The following is a 22,015-nucleotide window of genomic DNA, read 5'->3' as shown; positions in this document are numbered from 1 at the left end:
TTCAAGACCCGCCCTGACCACTCTTTAAATTTGTTCCTGGTAGTCCCTGGTTCAACTTCCCAGCTGCACTTGTAAATAGCCAACTTGCTTGTCTCCGGCCAGTTGGGATTCTTAACAGTTGTTGTTCTGTTCCGTCGTTTCGTTGTGTTTCATTGGCCCTGAAAAGCCCCTATGGGGAGCGGTCAATTAAGTATGTATTGTATAAGATGCCGCCTCCGTTGTGCTTTACCGACTCGAGTTAAGATGGATTGAACTACCTTTTATTTTGGAAAAAGTGCCTATGAACTAAAAAGAATTAATACCTATTTGAAAGAGTTTTCAAAATAATAAAGAAGAGCCAATTCGTTTTTATTTCCAGAGATATTTCAGGTTTTTGTGTTATTTAAATTAGCAAATTAATGACGTCATCATGGTTCCACTGGAGGATGGATCACAAAATCAAGAATAAGCGATATTAGTATAAATACACAGGTGATTATACAAAATCGCGCGCTCTCATTGGCTCGCTATCTCGGATTATAATACATTGGTGTCACCAGCTCGATTTTGATTGGCTATAAGCACGCAGCTAATTCTTGCTTGCTCTGTTTCCCTTACGTCATACCTACAAAGAATAGATTTTATATATGTAGAATTGACATCATACCTACAGACAATAGTTTTATGCATGCAGAAGTGACATCACCTGACACACTAACCAGCAGTTTAATCGGTTTTGTCATGGCGGAGCTCAGCTCAGGAATATGCATAATAAAACAATTATTGAATTCGGTTTTCGCATGTTAGCGATAATTATCAAGGCCTCATCAGTTTGTGTTATCCGCCTCAGCCTTCGGCTTCAGCAGATAACACAAACTTTGGCCTTGATAATTATCGCTAACATGCTCAACCTCATCCAATAATTGTTGATTATCAGGCGATAATCACCTCGACGGACAAAATGGCTGCCAGTAGTCGTTTTGCCACTGTAAATGAAGATGATTTCTCGTTGAAATGTTTTTTTTTTCTCTTTTTTGAAATAATCACCTGTGTATTTATACTAAAACAATTATTCGCCTCAGGCTCAGTGATTATTTCGTCTCGGTGAATATTCACCGACAATCACTTCGCCTTCGGCGAATAATTGTTGGAATGAATAATGACCCTTCAGAAAGGTGCAAGATGAGGCAGAATATGAAGTAACCATGGCGACACTTTTTGCTCCATGGCGACACTTTTAGCTCCAGTCCCTTCTGGTTCTCAGCTCAGGCGAGACAGACATTCCTGCTCGTAACAAACCAACTTCGTTCCGAGGGCTTTTCACCGCAAAGAGTTGGACAGGCGGGAAAAGAGCGTCCCGCCCCAAAAGACCACAAGATCTCTTCCTCAAATGAAGGGTTATCCTTCATTATCAGTTTGCTCCAAATGAAGTATAATCCTCCATTTAGATTACAATTGCTGATGTACATTGTTGATGCAAGTTTGAAGAGAACCGCTTTTCCTAGGATATTCTATATTTTGTGATGTGTTTTCCTTTGGAAGCACTGATGACGTCATCATCTCCCTCTTTCACCATTCTTCCCTCGGCTCGCTTGCGTGACCAAAGCGGACGGTTCGACAAACTCAGAAGGGACTGCGAGCAGTCTAATATCTCCGGAACGATGGGAGTTATTTCAGAAATGAAAGAACCATGTTTCTATTCTTCACAATGTCTTTCAAATAAGCTTTGGTAATTTTTTTATTTCGTGGGCACTTTAACGCTTCCGGCTGAGTGCTTTTTCGTACACGCCCAATAGAAAGAACTGGACAAAAGAGGTATGATTTTGTGACGATTTTTCATCGTATATATTGTTAATTATCCTCCAAAGAGTACCAGGTGTGAGAGGTTTCTTTGCTTAGGGACACCAAGATGGCGGCCGTGACATCAGGGCCCGGTTGTTCGAAAGCCGATTAACGTAATCCAGCATTAGCGTAAACTTTAGTTTCATGTTTTCAACTTTTTGGTGATATTTTCTTTTGCTTATTTTTGGTTTTCAAGATTGACTTCTTCTAATGTAAGGTTTTGCCGAATATCAGGGTTGAACAGCATTAAGGAGTAGAGAAATTAACTCCTCGGTTAATTTTTAATATGGGATTAGCGTTAATCGGCTTTTGAACAACCGGGCTAAGTATTGCATCGGATCGTTACGAACTATGGTACTGTGAGAATTTGGTCGACTCTACCTCTCGTGCTTTATTTAAAAATAAAATTTAACCCATTCACTCCTCACGCGCCCCCGGACTCCCCAAGTTTAATTATTTATTTATGTATTTACCTTTGCCAGTCAAGCTGACAGAGCGCCGCAACAGCTTGCGCCAATTACTGTGACTCCTTTTTTACGCCCCCCCACCTGTCACCCCCAACCATGATCCACAACAGAAGACATACCACAACACCGGGATCTATATACCATACTCTTAGCGAAAAGAGTATGGGTTCTTTTACGTCCCACAGGATTATGAACATTGAAGGGTTGTGAGACGGAGCCTACGGTTTATCGTCCTTATCCGAGAAGACTAGAGAGTCTAACCATTTGCAGATGTAATTACAAAGGCAGCACTTTCTTCTCAGTTATTTAAAGACCCTGAGTGTTGGTCACGACCTCCCGCGTGACAGCGCGGTGCTCAACCAACTGAACCACCGGTGCGCGGTTGACGAGTATAATCTTGGACAGAGTAAAGTCAAGTCTCACTCCCAGGAGTCAGTCAATTTAATACAATAAACTTACCCAAAAATGAAATACTACACAGGAAGCCGTGCAAAGCCAACCCATCCCACCCTACCCTTCATTTATTTGTCAGTTATTTTCGCACTAGCTGATTCACATCTACGTGTTAAAACTCATCTACTATTGTCACCATTGTCACAGGATGATATTTTTTTATACGTATTTCTGGAAAGTTTCGGATTTTCAGGAGATGATGAGCTGCTTTCTCGACTCGATATCGAATATCTCGGACGCAATTTTATTTGCGTTGAAGTCGGTTCTGACTCTTCCTCTTGAATGAATGGTTTGTGACACGAGAATAGCATACCAGGATGGTCATCCGGGACCTTTGCACAGAGCTCCAGAATAAGAAGCAAGAAAGTGAGTCCTGTGATAAAGAAGAACACGCAACAAACCTTATAAAGTGGACGATAGTCACTCTTGCGCCATTTAGGATCATCACCAGGTACAAAGTCACCAAGTCCTATTGTTGTCAATGAAATGAAGCAAAAATAAAGAGCTTCAAAATAGCTCCAGTCTTCGAGGAACTTGAAGAAAATTGCTGGAATTATAATGACAAGAATAACAGCTCCACACATAATAATTGACAGGTGTAAGCATCGCAGATAACTGGGAGGGATCCCTCGCACAGTGCAGGTACTACACATGAACTTTTCCAAGTAATCTGTGACCTGCAGTAGTCGTTCCACTATTGCTGTAAGCATTATAGCTGTCATAGGTATACCAAAAACTGCAAATACCATGCAAAACACCTTTCCACCATCAGATAATGGCGCGATGTTACCATAACCTGCAAGAAAATTGTAAATTATTGGTTAAAACGGATAGTCTCGTGATCTCGATTACAGTATGCACTGACTCAAGAATAGACCATTTTACAGTCATAGCTACAGTAGGTTACCTGGCCTAAGAATGGATGCTGGCGAGGCTGCCGGTGACCCTGCTTGGATACAAACCCTTGTGCTTTTCTAATGTTAATGTAGACTATTAAAATTAAAATTACAACAACACTATTTACATGATGAAAGCAGTGAGGTTGATATCAATGCAAGGTTACCAGCAGCCTCGCAGCCATTCATAGGCTAGGTCACTGAGCAAACATCTGTAAAATGGCCTATTCTCCTTTCTCAAATTAAATCTATAGCGCCATGAAAGCATGGCCGTGCTTGATAGGATATTCGAGTTATTAACCAATGAGAATTCCATGATAAGCTGCCACATTTACCTGAGTAGGACAGATGACGTCCCTCTAAATTATGTCAAATGCCTGACCTGTGGTTATCACGATTAACGTAAGTGCTGAATTTAATAAGAGAAATTCATTGAGTGACTAAGAGACAGCTGTACTCAACCACCACCTTGTGGTCACGCTGAGTGCTACGTGCAGTAGTGTGCCCCGGCAGATGTTATGTTTTTTCTTGCCAAACACGGATAACACAATGAACGCACCTAAAGCCAGCACAGTGGGAAAACAAACTCAATGTCTTGTTAAAACGGCTTTCTAGAGTTATTGTAAATGCCACGGTAATGGTTTATATTCACCATGACGTAAGCAGATGCGGGATGTTTCATAAGAAAAAACGAAACCATGGTTCCGCTAGTAAACATCGGCTAGATTCGTGATCAAAATGTTCCCTGTTTGACAAATCTTACAGAAATCGTTTCGATTTAGGAATTGGCAAGAAAAGGATGTTCTTATCTCAATGTTTTGTTCAACTGGTTTCATTCACATGCAAGTACTTGGTGAAGTTCATAAACTTAACGCGATTTTCTCTGCCGCCATCTTATAAGCAATTGCAAATCATCATTCTAATTATTTGTAGGATTGACTTCCCCAAGAGTAAAAGCGATCGTTTTATCCCAACGAAAAACAGCTAAAACGGCCACCACTTGATTTGACAAAATCCAAAGCCTGTCTGTGACTCAAGGCGAAGTTCAATGTCAACAAATAGGGAGATATTTTAACAGGTTCCCTTTAGTACAGGTAGTAATTACGTATGGCAATAGACCTATTTGTCACCTGTTTAGCAAACGCAGGGCTTACCTATTGTAGTCACCACGGTTCCTGCGAAGAAGAACGAACTGCCAAATCCCCAACTTTTTTTGTCGCTAACATTACCGAGTGGCTGAATTCCCATATTTTGAGCTGCCACAACGTGTCTGACAAAACTCTCAAGTTCCTCTTCGGTGACACAAGGGTGTTTTAGTATAAACTCGTCCCGCTTTTTTCGAAGATCTGACAATATTCTCTGCTCGTAAGGTCCTTCGATCGACGAGAAAATGGCAGCGCCCACGGAAAGGTAGAATATATAAACAATCACCAGAGCTATCAGACGAATTGTTCCTCGTTCCATGAGAGCGTTGTAACCTTTACAACAGATTTTAGATCAAGGACTGAAGTTTGAATTCCTTTAGAGCTGATTTCTCATAACGCGTTCGCCCAAATTCTCTTCATCCGGTCAGACCTATAATTAGGTTGTTACAAGCCCTTCGCGATTTGTCGAAGGCTGTCACTTCTATTGATCACTTGGAGAGTTTAATTCCTTTTAGCAAACGGCGTTTTACGTGTTATCAGGCAAATATATTTGCATAACAATATAAAACGTATCTCAGTGGAAAACGAGTAATCGGTCGAACAAAATGTCAAGCGAAAGACAAACGAGATACAGGACGACGACTTACAATTTTTCTGACGCAGTTGGTGGCAAAAGAAAAGAAATTGATCTTCCCGAATTCAACGAACTTTTTTTTTCAGTTGAGATATTAATCTAACGAAACAAGCGTCTGTGCAAATACTGGTGTAGCATATTTGCATTTTAAAACACTGAAAACAAGGAAAGATGTGGCTCAATAAACACGTTTTACCTTAATCAAGTCGTCACTTAAATAGGCAAAATGCGATAGCTGTGGGATTTTTTAACCAAAAAAGATTAAGATTGGCTCATCCTTCTTTCCTCTACATATTCATACAAATACAAAACTAATCATTTTCCAATAAAGTACGTTTTAACTTAATCAAGTCGTCACTTAAATAGGCAAAATGCGATAGCTGTGGGATTTTTTAACCAAAAAAGATTAAGATTGTCTTATCCTTCTTTCCTCTACATATTCATACAAATACAAAACTAATAATTTTCCAATAAAGTACGTTGGAGCGAGTGATAAGATTTTAAAATGATGTTGGACGAAAAAAATCCGAATGCTCCTTTGCAGGCCTACGACCATACGACCACCTTCCGATACCAGTTCGGATGATCTACCATTGAGTTATAGGAGACTCGTGGGAACCATGCCAGGCCATTTAATAAGAAGATTATTAAATTATGAAGCCGAACATTTTGAGAAATAAGTAATGAATTTATTTGAACACAAACTACACAAATAAGGATGGGAAAGTCAACGTTTGAAAACGTTCTTCACTCTCTTTACCAGCAGATTTCCACCGTGGTTTCCTTGTAATAAAGCGGTGGCGAAATGTTTTGAATTAATAAGCAGTTTGTGAGCAAACTAATGCAAATCAAGGTTGCCTTAATTGACGATCCACACAGTTTATGACGCGGAAATTAAGGCACACAAAAATGAAAGCGGCTGCAATTATGCGATGTTCGCGCAAGGGTGTGCTTTTGGCCAGCCCGCCAAGGAAGTGTGGAAAAGAGAGGATAGTGACTCTCGACTGGTCACTCGCAACTGAGATAAACCCTGTGTCAAATTATTGCGACCAGAAAGAATAAAGCGTTGCTTTCTTTGACATTGCTGCACCTGATTGCTGCCGCTTTCTCTTCCCCCCGTTGTTCCGTGTCTCTGCGACCTTCAATTGATCAGAAGAACAGGCAATGTTCACAATAGCTTCACTTGATTGTGATTTGTTATTCTCTGATACAATCTCCCTGATGGTCGACTTGTTCAGGCATAAGTCAATGTGCTTGTTCAATTCAATCATGGCATCTTCACCCGGTTTAGTCAACTGCTTTTGTCCACACACCGGACAATTAAGTGCTAATGCAGACGAGGGCAACCCTGACAAATTTACCCCAATCGCACTAGAAGACGACGACTCAAATTCATACGAGTCATTTTCATGTGTCGAGGGAGAAGTTAAAGAAGCTACCACTGAAGTTCCAACTTCAGTGAAGGTTTCATTGACAGGTATCTTAACAGTCGAAAGCTCCTCCAAGTTCAATTTCTTTGTTTGTGCAGCACAATAAGGAGTTTCTTTCGTGGCTACGCTCTCCTGTGGTCTCAAGAACCCTTTAATTGTGTTCTGTCTTCCCTCTTTCGAAGAATCAGAAATGCTATCTTGGAAGTTCGACAAGCGAACTCCCATGAGGCGAAGTTTGAGAGGATCAGGAGAGCATACATTTATTTCATGTTTCAGCAGCTCCTTCGCTGCTAAAGCAATTTCACCGTACGTCGAAACGGGATTCAGTGGAGACAAAGATCGTGATTTTACTTCAAAGTTGACAGTCTTCAGTTTTATGGTGACGGTTTTTCCTTTAAGTTTCTCCTTTTTCATATCCTCTGCCAATGACTGACACAGCTTATCACACATGTCAAGTAACTCCTCTGGTTTGCTCATCTCTGGAAAAGTTATCTCCGTTCCAATGCTCTTCCTTTTGGAATCAGTGGCTATTGAAGTGTTTCCAAGACCAAGAGAAACTCGTATCAAGAATTTAAAGCTGACCGGAGAATGCAGGAGATAGAGCAGGTCTCGCTTTGCGAACAGGTCTCCGCAGGTCTCTATTCCCAAAGCTTTGAGCATTTGTTCGCTGACTCTGCCAATTCCACTTACTTTCCTGATAGGGAGCGCGTGAACAAAGTCTAATATAACCTGGCGGTCTGGCTTCAACAGAAACTGTCCATTGGGTTTGTTACGATCTGAGCAGACTTTTGCAAGCAAAACATTTGGCGCGATTCCAGCACTTGCTGTAAGGCGAGTTTTCTGTTCAATTCGAAAACGCAATTCCTTCACTACTTCTTCGGCGTCATTGCCAAATTCCACAATTGCATCAGCTGACATTTCACAAGTTCCTTGTTCAACGGCATCCCTTTGCTCTTTTCTAAAGGTTCTTTTCTCCGCCTTTTTTTGTCTCTCTTTGAGGACTTCAGTCAGATCCAAATATGCTTCATCTAAACTAGCCATAACAAAATTACGATCGTACTCAACTAAGACTTCTTGCACTTGGCGACTGTATTCCTTGTATTTTTCGAAGTGAGGTGGTACAATGACAAGGTCAGGACACAACTTCTTAGCTATGAACCCTGGCATAGCAGCTCTGACGCCGTAACGCCTTGCAGGGTAATTTGATGTTGATAACATTGCATTACCTCCAACAGCCATTGGTTTGTCACGCAATAAAGGGTTGTCCAAGATTTCAACCGCTGCATAGAAAGCGTCCATGTCAATATGAACGAAGGTACGGCGTAAATCACGAGCTTTTTCGAGTTCTCTTACGATTAAATCTGTGGTCTGTAATGCTTCATGTCTCTGTTCTTCATTGATTTTTTGGAGACAGGCGCTTTGTTTTCTTATCCTCTCGGCCACTTGTTTTTCTTTCTTCATTTCATTCTCGTAGAACCTTGAACCTTTGCTGGCTTCAAATATGATTTGGTTTATTTTTTCTTTATCAAGACCCACCATTCCTGCTTTGTGATCATTCAACTCCATTCTTTTGAGGCTTTGTGCGCTGTCAGTATTTTTCTTTTCGTCTTTGTCAACAACCATTTGATTTTGCCCGAAGTGATTGTGTGATTTGTTAAAATCTCCTACATTTGATGGGATATTCCCATCGGCATTACTCTCCGACGGTCTCCAGTCTATTTCAGGTGCACTAAATGTTTCAGTCCAATCGATAGAATCGTCGTCCTCGGCTTCCAAGACTTCAAAATCATCGGAGATTTCTTCCTTCACGAAATATGAACTGTGATCCGCCATGTTGAAATTATCGGGGAACATAGTAACCAGGCAAAATGCTTTTTGCCCGCCAAAAAGACTCCTTGATAAGGAACACACTATGATAATAAAAGTTCCCTTTTTATTATTCCCTCAGAGTTTCGAGCTCATGAAACTCATGAGACAGGTTTGAAACAAAAAGTTCTTTGACAAATTTAAAAGACTTGTTATTTGCTGTTTTGCTGTCACTGATAAGAGGAAGGATATTTGTATTTTTCGTCGCCTACTACCGCCGTTATGGCCTGTTCCAGGCTCTCAGATAGTGGAGGCGAGGGAAGGTAAGGGAATTTTCTTCGCTCGTTCTCGTTGCTAAACATATCAAAGTCTCAAAGTCCCAAATGCGGCGGTTCTTCGAGGGCGGCGCTTGTTCGGGGGGAAGGCGCTTATTTTCCGGTCAATTGCCAGAGACCCTGGGGACGAGGAAGCCAAAATACTCCCCCATACCGCCCCTAAACCGCCCATTTTAATAAATTTTAATACTAACCTTTGTCAAAGTTATGCTAAAAAGACATGATAAAACGGGTGATTAAGACTGGAAACTGCTTTATGTGGAAAGAGTGTTAGGAAGTGCGCGTGACACGGCATGACATGACGTGTAACACTCCATTGATTCCTAGCGGGGAGAAGACACCGAGCGTGAGTGGTGTTCATCACAGGCGGAAAAGTCTTTTCTTATTGCAAACAGTGACCATGGAAGACAATGGTTCCAAAGAAGTACGAGAAACACGAGTTCTAGTGTTATATACTGGAGGCACAATCGGGATGAAGAAAATGGATGCAGGTAAAATTGCATTGTAATTAGCCGCTAATAAAATATGCGCGCGTATTACACGTTTTACACATGCATGTATTCGTTTCTTTATAACCTTTTTCCAACAATATAATAGTGAAGGGGACAATTGTTTCATTTATCTAGTGCACAAGTTGATGTAATCGTTGTTATTGTTATGGCTTTTGTCAATATTTTGGTAGCATCGATCCGTGATCGATCCATAATTTCGAACCTTATGCTTACATAAACGAACTCAAAGAGATTTCCCTAATCATAATTCTGTGTCCAGGTTACCAGCCGAAAACAGGATTTCTTCAATCACAGATAAAGAGACTTCCAATGTTATACGATGATGAATACATGGATAACAGTTCAAAAGGAAGTCCTGCCCTTGATAGGAGCAACAAGACTGCTGACAAGACTGAATGCTCTACAGTAGAAGAATTGGCCATGCCGTGAGTTTCCTTATTATTCCATAAAGGATTGGGCCCTTTTTTCGGTTCAACTGTATAAACATTCACTATAATGTCTCAGTAAAATCTTCAGCACTACCCCTCCCCCCTGCCATGCCCATCACAGCAGCCTCACCCTTATGCACATATTTGTAAAACTTAACTTCAAAGCATCTGACAACTTTTATTGAAATATCTCCATATTATTATTATTTTTTAATGTTGACCAAAATATTTCAAACAGTCACCTGTAAATTGTTAAGCTAGAGCAAAGCTTACACAAGCCTCCTTTCTTCAGGCAGAAAGAGACAAATGAACTGTGGTGTTCAGTTTTTGCTATTCACATTTTGCTCTTTAAGAGTTTAATTCCCCACCCTTCCTTGCAATGCATGTATTCCCAGGATTGTAAGACTAAGTGATAAGCATAGCTGATATATTTTGATTAGTTTTTGCCTTGTGATCTGCCATTCACAGTACAGTAGGAGATGGAATAATAACTTTTGACTTCAAAGTTTACACGCCTGTATGAGAATTTTAAATAATCTTGTAAAATATGCTGTCTTTTGTCACAGTATATCATCACATGGAGTTCGCGTGTTGTATTGCATCAAAGAATACTGCCCTATCAAAGACTCGTCTAATATGACTATCAGTGACTGGATTGAAATTGCCTTGGATATTGAATCCCACTACAATAATTATGATGGATTTGTAGTAATACATGGAACAGACACTATGGCATACAGTGTATCTGCTTTGTCTTTTATGCTGGAGAACCTTGGAAAGTCAGTTGTGTTCACTGGCTCACAGGTGCTTATATCTACAACCAGACGTTGCTTATCTACACTTGGTGCATGACATTAACAGTCCTGTAATTGATTGATGTTTCAAAGATACAAAGGAAAAAAAGCTCTCACTGGTTTTGGTTTCGTCCCTCAGGGTTTTTAGTACAGTCACTGTAGAAGCATTTTGCTAGATCCAAAAAGTTTTCATTTTGCAATATGCAGAGAAATGCTCTTTACTATTTCATTTAAAGCATAATCACCTTAAACACAAACAGCAATTATAATTATATTCCCTTCCTTCTAAATTCTTTATTATTATTATTATTATTATTATTATTATTATTATTATTATTTTATTTTTTTTTTTGGAAAGATCGACTCCTCTAAAGATGCAACTCATTGATGTAAATAATACTGTATGTGTATGTAAATTTATCAATTTGATAATTTCTTACACTTTTAATTTTATTTTTATTTTTACTATCTATTTTGCCAGTTCATTTCTATATATGTGTATACCGGTATACATTTTTTCCTTTTGTCTAATTCCTGTGGTAGTGGTCATCTTGAAAGCATTTGCTACTATGGCCACTATGCAGTTTTCCACTTTTTCTCACTCATGTATAATTAGTCCTTTTCCTTCTTTTATGTATTTTCTGAAATAGTGAAAAATAAATCTTGAAATTGCTTGTGTACAATGTACCGTGCCTCTAAAATGTTTATTTTAATTAATTTTGCTGAACGCTCCAATGTCTGTTTTCAGTTCTGTTCCAATCTCATTCCCAGAGTCATCGTTCCATTGACCAGCAGTTGGGAAAGAGAGACTGGTGAAATCCAAAAAAGGCCATATTTGATTGGCTGTTGAAAAATGTTTTCATTTCCTGCCATTTTTAAACTCTAAAGTAAAAATTGAGATTTCTTCTGGATTTTTATCTAGTACACGAGGTTGATTGGAAGATGACCTTGAAGTAAATCCTTCTGCAACTTACCAGTTCCGTAAGGTTTTTGTTTTTGAAAATACAGCATTTTGAATTTCTGAATTGTCACTTGCGTGACACCATAATTATACTGAAATCTGTTTAGGTTCACTTGAAAAAAACTCTTTTGTTGTTTTTGATTCTCTGTAGTTTAAACGTTTTAAGTACATTAGATGTGTTGTACTGTCTCAAGAGTGAAAAGTAAGCACTTTCAGATGTTTTTTTTTTCATTTCTGACCACCTCCACTCCTTCACGCGCAGTTATCCAAGTGGAACCAGAGTTTTCTGGTTCCGGTTTTGGATTATTCCAGAGCCTCCAGCACCCATTCTGCAGGACAAGGTTAACAGAGGCTCTGGGAATGAGATAGGTTAATTCTGTTCAAGTTCTTTGCTTCAAAAACCCTTTTTGTATATAAATAATAACATGCGATAAGTGAGATAAATATGTTTGCATGTCAACTGGCATTTATCATGAAGTCTTAAGTGACTTAGCCATTTCTTCCTCTCCCCTGTTCTGAAAGGAGAATGAAACAGTAGTACTTGCTCTCTTTTTTAGGTGCCGATCTATGAACAGAGGAATGATGGTCGGGATAATCTTTTAGGTGCTTTAGTCATCGCAGGGCATTATGTCATTCCCGAGGTCAGTAAAGTTATGTATACAAATTGGATTTCAATTGTTCCTTTGAACAGTTATGAATTCATGTATAGTGGGGGCTGGAGAAAGAATAGAACAATGGTCTTCATGTGGTCTTTTGCTGTGCAGGCTGTAATCTGAATGCAGCTCTTACACTCTGGCTTGCACTGTAGTTGCAATAATAATAATAATAATAATAATAATAATAAATAATAAAACAACTTTATTTATTTTACTTACTTACATTAAAAGAAATAGAAATGATTGATAATAAAAAAAATTCAAAATTCTATCAAATTACGAATTCCATGATGCAGAGATATTAAAATCATGCAATCGAATTATACTAATGACGGCTAAACCAGTGTCCCTAAAACGCCCTGAGTATAAAAACATATAGACCGTGTATCTCAAATATCCGCACTAGCTACATTTATTTTAAAGTCTACGAAACGGCTACGAAACGGCGTTCGCGAACCTCTAACGCATGCATGTACCGATCTTAAGAGTTTAAACGAAATCTGTGTCCTGAGCCAAGTGATTACAATACATGTATGATAAGGCTCGGTATCTTTCTGGGCTATCTTGTCTGCGAGATGCTTTAAGAACCGCTGACACTCATTTCCCATTCCGCCATTGGTTCCAAATACTAAAGGCGTAAACGAACCCATTTCTACATCTAACACCCTCTGCTGGTACTTGCATTTCTTCTCTTCTTCTTGCTCCTTGAACACTTCTGATGTTGGCTTGCTCTGGTAACACTTGGAGTTGACCTGCGTAACTCTTACATCAAAAAATGTCGTAACCCCTCTTTCCCAGAACCCTACCGCTTTGATGTCCAACCTTGCCTCAGAACTTGTAAATGTTCAGCGCTTTGTCCAGGGGTTGAAGGCGTGGTTCGATTTCAACATTATTGCAGATCTTGTCGATGAATGTCGTTAACAAGTTCCGTACACCATCATCATCATCATAATAATAATAATAATATTATTATTATTATTATTATTATTATTATTGTTATTATTATTATTATTATTGAATTGTAGCATAGGCAGCTCAGCATGGTGAATTTTTCATGTCCATCTTTGCATAGCCAGCTGGAGTAGGTCTGCCCTCAACCAACCAGGACTCCTAATTAATTTGGTGCCCAAGCTGCTCCCGTTCAATTGTTTGAACTGAACTGAATGGCTAATTTTTTATATTTATTTATTATTCTCCAACATCAAGGTTACTCTTTATTTTGCGGGATGCTTGTATCGTGGTAATCGCTCCACCAAAGTGAGTGCTGGGAGTTTTGATGCATTTGATTCTCCAAATCTTCCTCCTTTGGTCACTATGAAGGTTAACATTGAAGGTAGTGTGAGACAAGTATTATTATTATACATTGGTGTCACCAGCTCGATTTTGATTGGCTATAAGCACGCAGCTAATTCTTGCTTGCTCTGTTTCTCTTACGTCATACCTACAAACAATAGATTTTATATAATTATTTAGAATTGACGTCATACCTACAGACAATAGTTTTATGCATGCAGAAATGACGTTACCTAACACACTAACCAGCAGTTTGATCAGTTTTGTCATGGCGGAGCTCAGCTCGGGAATATGCATAATAAAACAATTATTAAATTTGGTTTTCGCATGTTAGTGATAATTATCAAGGCCTCAGTTTGTGTTATCCGCCTCAGCCTTGGGCTTCGGCAGATAACACAAACTTTGGCCTTGATAATTATCGCTAACATGCTCAACCTCATCCAATAATTGTTAATTATCATGTATACACATTACTATGACACAGGGGTACAGATTAGCAATCTTGCATTATGCACGTAGAACCTAAAGCCCTGATCATTCCCAACAAAAGATCCTTCAAAAACAACATCTTGGAAATTGGGGGTATGCAGGGGCTGCAGAGTACGTTGTAAATGGGGGGGGGGGGGGAGGGGGGCTAGGTCTTGGTATATGTGTATATGTATGAGAAGTGTAAATTACTAAGTCTTCCGTCAAGCCAAAAACAACTGTAACAAAATAGGGGAGGGGGGGGGGGGTTCATTAGCTCCCTCAGCCCCTCCCTCTCTGCAGCCCCTGATATATAGTAATTTTGAGCCAACATCTGGCAGAAATTACTTGTTTTACCCAGAAAACCAGCCTTTTATCTGAAGAAAAGACACTTCTACATACTGTGTTCCTTCGTTTAAAGAACACTGATATGGCTGCAATGATGTGAACATTGTAAAATTCCAACAATGTTTAGAATCTAATAAAGTATGTGTGACCTGGGAAATTTTGCACTCTTTCAGTGCAATGGGATGCAATATTTCGGTCAAACAATGGATTGAAATTCACAGTTCATACCAATATGAATCCTAACATTGGCTTGCTGAGGCTTTTTCCTGGCATCACAGCTGAAACTGTAAGTAACCTAATTAATGGCTTAATAATAATTATTACAGGTATTTCCAATTCCACTTGTTATAAATATATGGGACAACTCTAAGTCTTTATTACCACTCAACAGGTGTGTGCATTTCTCAAACCTCCAATGCTGGGTGTAGTCTTACAGACTTACGGCACTGGAAATGCTCCGAACAATCGTGATGATCTAATAACTGAGATAAAGAAAGCTACTGACCATGGTGTCTTAATTATAAACTGCACTCAATGTCTGCATGGACCTGTCGTTGACCAGTATGCTACAGGCAAAGTAAGTTCCAATAGAAGAATCAATTTAATCAATAGATTAAAGGAGGGCATCAAGATTTTTTTTCATTTTTCATCATCAATCTTTGAAACAAGGTGTCAGGAAAAGGGATCATTGCTTTTGAGTGGACATAAATGGAGTTAAGCCTTTCACCCCTCAATGGACCCCAAGTAAAATCATCTTTTGTTAGAAAGTTTTTATTTTGTAAATGTCACTCTTAGGGTTATAATAAATACTGATGATGTCTTGGGCACAGTCAGAAAAAATTGAAAAAAATGTAAGTGTTCTTGAACAGAAGTGGTAATCATTTAACCTTCCCATTACTGGTTCGGATGTTCTGCCACAGAACTACTGGCGACCCATGGGAGTTTGGCCTTTAAGTGGGTTCCAATGACATTAAAAACATAACTCATTTAAGATAAGATAAGATAAGATATGAGGATATGTCATACCTTAAGGTATTTTATTTCTTTATGAGGTTTTGGTAGATGCTGGTGTTATTCCTGGTTCAGATATGACACCTGAAGCAGCACTCACAAAACTGTCATATGTACTGGGAAAAAGCAAACTGAGCTGGAATGAAAAACAAGAGGTACTCACATTGTATTAATATCATTACCATTGATAAGATGCAAAATAATAGGCAAGAGGCATTCAAGATCCCCAAAAATTGTTGTTTTTTTTTTGGGTGCTTCAAGGGAGTGGAAATTGATATGAAAGCAGTACAAGTCAGTGCAAGTCAGAACATCTGTTCTCCCCATTTTGGTGCTCTCACCACTATACCTATACAGAAAACTCTCTTTTGAGCCTGTTCTAATCAACAAATCAATTCAGAACAGACACAGCATGCAGTATTCAGTCAATGACTTGGTTAACAGTTACATGCTGCCAAATCAAATGTATTTAAGATTAATGAAATGGCAAAAGTAATTTCATGAACAAGGCACAGAACTGATACTCAACATTTCCGTCCGCTCATGTACATGTGTATTCAGACATAGGTGCCTGGTAAATATTAGTCACATGACAAAACGCTGGATTGAGCTGTTCAGTTGTAGAGGGTGGCAACATATTATTAACTCTATTCTTAAGTTAGGCTGGTTGTCTATGAAAGAACGTAGAGAATGTCACGTTCTAAAGGCCGCGCACAAAGCTATATATTCTCACGATTGGCCCAGAAACCTTCAGCTTGAGCAAGTAAGACATGCTAGAAATTTACAGTCATCAAGTACCATAAATCTGGTTATTCCCCAGCCCTCGGACACTTTTCAGCATAGCGCGGCAGCCCTCTTCAATTCTCTGCCATCCGATGTTAAATGTTGTGATGATTTTAAATCTTTTAGTAAGCAAACAGTATGTATTCTAAGGGAGCGCTGCCGGAATAGGGCGGAATGATTTCTTGCCGAGTTTAGATAATGTATGTATATATGGTATGATTACAATTTACGGTTTATTACTTAGCTTCTTACAAATTTATGATTAGATTTATGTTAATTTCCTCATTTTACTTTTATATCAGGCGAAAAGCCATATCATGGATGTACTGATATTAAACCGTTATTATTAGTTATTATTATTATTATTATTATTATTATTATTGTTTTCATAATGCATTTATCATTTATTTTACTTTTGTCATTTTCTGTCCTTGCCTTCCCATTTTCATTTCGTTTGTTCAGCTCTGTCGATAATTTTATTTTGGGATTAACCTCGAGGAAGGGGGGTGGGGGGGGGGGGGTTCTCCTTTATATGAGCTATATAGGTATGTGCAGCCCCCCGTTTTAATCTGAAATAGGGTATACAGGGTGTTTTAAAAGTTCGTTCCGATATTTTGTTCGCTTATATTTCAGTAATTATTATAATTATCTCTTGGAAAATTAAGTATGTTATTCCTTATTGATTTTACATCTCATATCTTAAATATTAGTAACCAGAATGGCCTCCTTTATTTTTTACGATATTTTCTAAGCGGCGGGGCAGAATAACGCGCGAGCTCCTGAAGCGTGTCGAGAGTTGCAGTTTTTCCGCCCGAACCGTAGGCGCCTTCTCAGCTTGTCCAATGTTTCAGGGGCTGGATCTTTGTATGCTGTCTCGTCGATGATGTTCAGATCAGGTGAGTTTGCCGGTAAGTCGTCCATGGGTATAAAAGTGTGGCAAATTCTTCTGACACCATGTCAGATTCGCCTTTGAAGTCTGCGCCGGCGCTCCGTCCTGCACAAAGGTCGTTGCCTTCTTTAAGCTAAACAACTTTCTTTTCGTCGGTCCGTCTGTAGTGTGCCGCCTTGAGGTTAGCGGTTTCACTTCTGTTTTGTAGAATTTCTTTGATTTAGTACTTGGAGGTTAAGGTCTGGCCACTGATTAAGATTTGTAACTTCGTCAGACCACGACTCGTCATACTTCCCCACATCATCATTTTCGCACCTGAGATCCTATTACGATGTGGTTTTCTGGATCCGGGTAATGAATTAGATACTTACGACACTCATCTGTAAATGAGAAGCTCTCCCAATCCTCTGCCGTGAGCTTGGAGTATTTTCTGGCGAATTTCAAACGAGGCCTTCTTGGCCCCTTTCTTAACAGTGGTATCTTCTTTCACTTAAGCTTTCCACCCTTTGTTGGTCAATCTCCATACCGTTGTGCTCGAAACATTGATATTGCGATGTTGAAGTCTTTTAGCAATCTTTTTGTTGAATTAGTTGTTATATGGTAGCTTTCGTGATTATATTTCTCGCATAGTTTGTTAAAACAGACAGCCGTCCACTCCTTGGTTAGTCCTCGAAGGACTTCACCCATCGTTCGGTCTTTTTAAACAATTTGGCAATTTCTTTGACTGAATGGCCTGATGACCGTGAAAAAGCTGCTTAAGCTCTAGCATAAAAGGTGACTGCCTGACAGTGACTTTGATCTCCTTGAAAGAGCAGAGAAAATCCAAAACAAAGGCAATAAATACGAAAACAGACAATGTGCGGGAAAAATATGGCGAGACAAAGCACGTGCTTTCACATTGGGTAAGATTGAAATTGCTTCGAATCATCATTTGGATAAATTGATGTACTTAATCAGTTTCAATTTTTCCCTAAGATACATTAAATTCTTGAGACAAAATGCAATTTTCAGTCGGAACGAACTTTTGAAACACCCTGTAGGTTTTGACCATTTTGGTCTGAAGTAGGGTATGGTTTGTTTTGAAGGGGTCGTTTCTAAAGAAACTGTGGTGCTGCGTCGGTGGGGAAGTAGTATACAAAAATTTGGTTTATCAACGGAGTTGATAATGTAAATTGACCACCGTACAGAGATTCTAAAAGCTGACGTTTCGAGCGTTAGCCCTTCGTCAGAGCGAATCGATTGGATTCGCTCTGACGAAGGGCTAACGCTCGAAACGTCAGCTTTTAGAATCTCTGTACGGTGGTCAATTTAAATTATCAACTCCGTTGATAGACCAAATTTTTGTATGGTTTGTTTTGTCAAGTCTTGAATTGGATATGTTTTTTAGGAGAAGCTTCTTTTTCATCATTAGGTGATAAGACCATCAGCAAAGCTCTTCTCAAATTATTAAGCCAACCTTGTAACGGCTGAAATCTATTGGTCTGAAAATAGGTCTGAAATAGGGTATCACGTTTTTGGTCAGGTCTGAAAAAGGGTAGGGAAAATCGTAGGGGATTTCACTCTGAAGAAATTAAGTTGATAATATAATCCGGGAAGTTGAGTACATCTGAGGCCCTATCTGAGGCAAGGAAACAAGATGCACTGAAATGACCAGGTAGTATTATATTTCTTGTTCCGGCAACCGTATTATTTTATTTTATAAACACCAATGAAATACCAAGTGAGCTTTCGCGCGAAAACATGATATCTTCACAAGTGAAGATAATGTTATCTTCACAAGTGAAAAGGTCACTGTTGCTATGGTTACATATAAAAATCACCGTAAGATGCTTTTCGTGAAATGATTTAGTATTTCATTGGTGTCTAATAAATAGAATATTACATGGCCGCTTGGAAGTATCAAGTTTCTGTTCTCGTTCGCTTCGCTCACTCGTGAAATATTTTTCAACACTCGAAGATGAATTTCGTTCCTCCGCGCTGCCATGTAATATCCTCTATTTATTTTCTCTCTTCTCTTAGATGATACGAAACAACCTAAGGGGTGAACTCACTGTGGCCTATACAAAGGAACAATTTTCGCTCAAAGACAACTCTTTTATTTCTGCTGTCGCATATTCACTGCAAGTCAGCTCAAGTCAGGTAAGCTTTGCTCTGTGTTGCTTTGTGTGTAGCTATTATCTATATAACCCCCTTCTCCCCCTTCTGAACACCTCACCTAGATCTAGATTCTTTTATTTTTCAGGAAATGAAACATTTGAGGCAAGCTCTGATACCACTGCTGATGAGTTGTGCCACAAGTAACGGAAATGTTAAAACTATGGAGGAGCTTCTTAGCCAGGTAGTCTAACACCAGCAAGGTGCTGTTGAGAGAGCGGATATTGGGGTGGTGGGGGAGGTGGTGCCATTTTTTCACCTTGTCTCACTTCAACATATATCTTTCCAAGGTTTTTTTTAGTTTTAGCTGACCGATGTTTGTCCCACGACGGAGCTTGTGAGGGGTATCGCTGTATGATATATGTATTTTTTGAAGTTGACGTAGACGCAGGCCGGGTCATAAAAGCCTCAGTGGATTTCTTTTCAAATACCTTGTTAGCTTGTTCATTATACAGCTATGATCATTCTTCAAAGAATAACAAAAGGGCGTTTAATTAGATTGTTATTTTTTTATTTTGTTGACATGATATTTGAATGTTCACATTACATTTATATTAAAATTTCGTAGGGGGCTGATGTAAATGCCTCAACAGATTACGATGGTCGCACTCCGCTTCATATAGCGTGCATGGAAGGGAACAACGAGGCTGTCAAATTCCTTCTCCAACACGGCGCGTTGACTCAAGTTAAAGACAGATTCAAGTCTTCTCCTCTGGACGATGCCATCAAATTCCACCACAAAGAAATTGTGAAAATTCTTCGCAAAGCTGGCGCACAGCTCATGAAGACATGTATAGAGACAGCTGTAGCATTGTGTCGGTTGGCAGCCAAAAATCGCGTCGAAGACTTACAAGTGTGGCAGCTCGCAGGCGCTGATTTAAACTCGTGTGATTATGACAAACGAACACCTCTACACGTGGTAATGTATAAATAAGTTATGGTTTGGAGATCGAATTGGTTGAAACATACTAAAAAATCCGAACCATTCACAAAACTATTCTGGTCGGGGTAAGGGTTAGGGCTACTGCATGTAGGGTTTATTGCAGAACACGTCGAGGAAATTTACAAAATATTTCTATGATTAAATGAAATATATGATATATGAACAGCAGATATGAAATCAAGTGAAGCTATGAGAACCCACAAATGACCAGCTCCCAGCATCTGTGGCTTCATAGCTTAGTTGGTTTGAGCGTCGCACCGGCAATGCGAGGTCACGGGTTCAAACTCCGTTGAAGTCCTGAAATTTTCAGGCGTCTCCACTCAATTGATAAAATTGCGTCCACAACTGCAATGATAATAGCTTCACGTGAAATATTTCTATGTTGTTACAAGCAAATTCTCTAAACGTAAAGTAAAACTGCTATAGAACGAGTATTCATTCTCAATGGTGATGATTAATAAGTTACAACTGAGCTGACCCCAGGAATAACGTAAAGTATTGCCATTAACAAATAAGTGTTCTCTTGGTTTCGCTTTTTTTCCAGGCTGTTTGCCGAAACAATATGGAAACAGTGGCCTTCTTGTTAGAGAATGGAGTCAATCCACACCTACGAGACATTTTTGGTAGCACCCCTTTGGACAACGCCAGATGTTACCACTTAGAGAACATTGTCAGTATGTTGGAAGAATACTCCACAACAAAAGAGTTCGATGATCTCTCTGTTCATTGACGAAAACCGTGACGATGAGCACGACGAAACGTTGCTCGCAACCATCGTAGTGCCGGGGTGGGGTTTATTCAATATGATGGAACAGAAGAATTTATTAACATCACCAGAAAAAGACAGTGGCTACCATAGTATATAGTTACGGATTTACCATGTTACCAGTTGAACACTGTTTATACTTAAACTGCTTCACTAATATTTAATGGTGAATAGTTTTCAATTGCAGATAAAGACAAAATGTCGAGGGCGGGTATTTATTAATAGAAAATTCTCTTATTAACTTATTGAGCCATCGAATGTGGTTCGGATGTGATAATTTGTTTATATATCTATTTTAGGACAACATTTTGCTGTATAAGAACGGGAAATATTTTTTTTGAATGCAGTTAAACATTTGGAATTAAGTAATGTATACTGTTTTGTATAGAGTACAGGGTAAGGTGTGAAACTGGGAAGGTGTAATTTTTATACGTTAACGCTTTAAGGAAATAAAGAACAAACGGAAAGGGCTTCAGTTGTCTCGTCCTCTTAACAATAGGGAATTTAAGAAACGGCGACGGCTACGACTACGACATCGCCACAAAACAGTAATAGTCATTGGTTAAAAGAGCATAAATAATCGTGCTGCACGTGCAGCACGGATTTTAGCAAGTATCTTAGCCGTCCTCTGCATAACGGCGACGTGAAATCACCAAATTTGAAGTTTTGACGACAACGTCAGGAGGCAACAGAGAATCTTTCATTCTCTATTTTAACTTTGAAACCGCTCGTACCAATTTACTTTTAGGATACTTCGCCCACATTGTAGGGCGCGAACGAGACTGAATAATCGCGGAAGACTTATGATAGAGCCAAGTTATGTTTTGAAGTGACGTTTTCGTCGACCGTCGCCGTCGTAGATCTTAAATTCCCTAATATTTCATAAATCCGTGACAGTTGGTGTCGAAGTTGGTTCAGCATGACATATTCCTTTAAATGAAGCCGATCATTGCAGCTGTGGAATAAATCGAAATTGAAGGCCTTCACTCTACTTGAAGTGAACTGGATATTCCTAAAGTGGGTGAGCG

General features: G+C 39.3%; 3 protein-coding genes and 1 non-coding gene across 4 annotated transcripts; 2 read left to right on the top strand and 2 right to left on the bottom strand.

The window, feature by feature from the left end:
• Positions 1-2,713: 2,713 nt before the first annotated feature.
• Positions 2,714-5,362, bottom strand: LOC138026419 (potassium channel subfamily K member 6-like). Its single transcript, XM_068873767.1, has 2 exons — positions 4,792-5,362; positions 2,714-3,537 (listed from the first exon to the last, which is right to left on the bottom strand). The coding sequence occupies exons 1-2, from the start codon at positions 5,099-5,101 to the stop codon at positions 2,861-2,863; spliced, it is 987 nt and encodes a 328-aa protein (XP_068729868.1). The 5' UTR covers positions 5,102-5,362; the 3' UTR covers positions 2,714-2,860.
• On the top strand, positions 3,996-21,457 carry LOC138026418 (L-asparaginase-like). The gene is made up of 13 exons (XM_068873766.1): positions 3,996-4,039; positions 9,315-9,478; positions 9,759-9,924; positions 10,494-10,731; positions 12,240-12,323; positions 13,545-13,671; positions 14,618-14,730; positions 14,836-15,021; positions 15,497-15,610; positions 19,144-19,263; positions 19,367-19,462; positions 19,847-20,197; positions 20,766-21,457. The coding sequence occupies exons 1-13, from the start codon at positions 4,011-4,013 to the stop codon at positions 20,949-20,951; spliced, it is 1,974 nt and encodes a 657-aa protein (XP_068729867.1). The 5' UTR covers positions 3,996-4,010; the 3' UTR covers positions 20,952-21,457.
• Positions 6,084-8,698, bottom strand: LOC138026416 (DNA polymerase kappa-like). The gene has a single exon (XM_068873765.1). It carries the CDS (start codon positions 8,677-8,679, stop codon positions 6,457-6,459), a length of 2,223 nt encoding a protein of 740 aa, XP_068729866.1. The 5' UTR covers positions 8,680-8,698; the 3' UTR covers positions 6,084-6,456.
• Positions 20,447-20,519, top strand: Trnaa-ggc (transfer RNA alanine (anticodon GGC)). Its single transcript has one exon. It is a non-coding gene; the product is annotated as a tRNA-Ala (tRNA).
• Positions 21,458-22,015: the final 558 nt, after the last annotated feature.

The sequence above is a fragment of the Montipora capricornis genome, chromosome 12, assembly GCF_036669925.1.
Source record: "Montipora capricornis isolate CH-2021 chromosome 12, ASM3666992v2, whole genome shotgun sequence".
Lineage (NCBI taxonomy): Eukaryota > Metazoa > Cnidaria > Anthozoa > Scleractinia > Acroporidae > Montipora > Montipora capricornis.
The sequence above is the reverse complement of the archived record's forward strand: the minus strand, read 5'-3'. Positions and strand labels throughout refer to the sequence as shown.

Coding starts and splice junctions, on each gene's coding strand:
- LOC138026418 (XM_068873766.1), top strand. CDS start 4,011: ATGCCTGACCTGTGGTTATCACGATTAAC. Junction 13,672..14,617: donor TATGAAGGTTAACATTGAAG/GTAGTGTGAGAC, acceptor GCACTCTTTCAG/TGCAATGGGATGCAATATTT. Junction 15,022..15,496: donor ACCAGTATGCTACAGGCAAA/GTAAGTTCCAAT, acceptor TTTCTTTATGAG/GTTTTGGTAGATGCTGGTGT.
- LOC138026419 (XM_068873767.1), bottom strand. CDS start 5,101: ATGGAACGAGGAACAATTCGTCTGATAGCTCTGGTGATTGTTTATATA. Junction 3,538..4,791: donor AACCGTGGTGACTACAATAG/GTAAGCCCTGCG, acceptor ATTTTCTTGCAG/GTTATGGTAACATCGCGCCA.
- LOC138026416 (XM_068873765.1), bottom strand. CDS start 8,679: ATGGCGGATCACAGTTCATATTTCGTGAAGGAAGAAATCTCCGATGAT.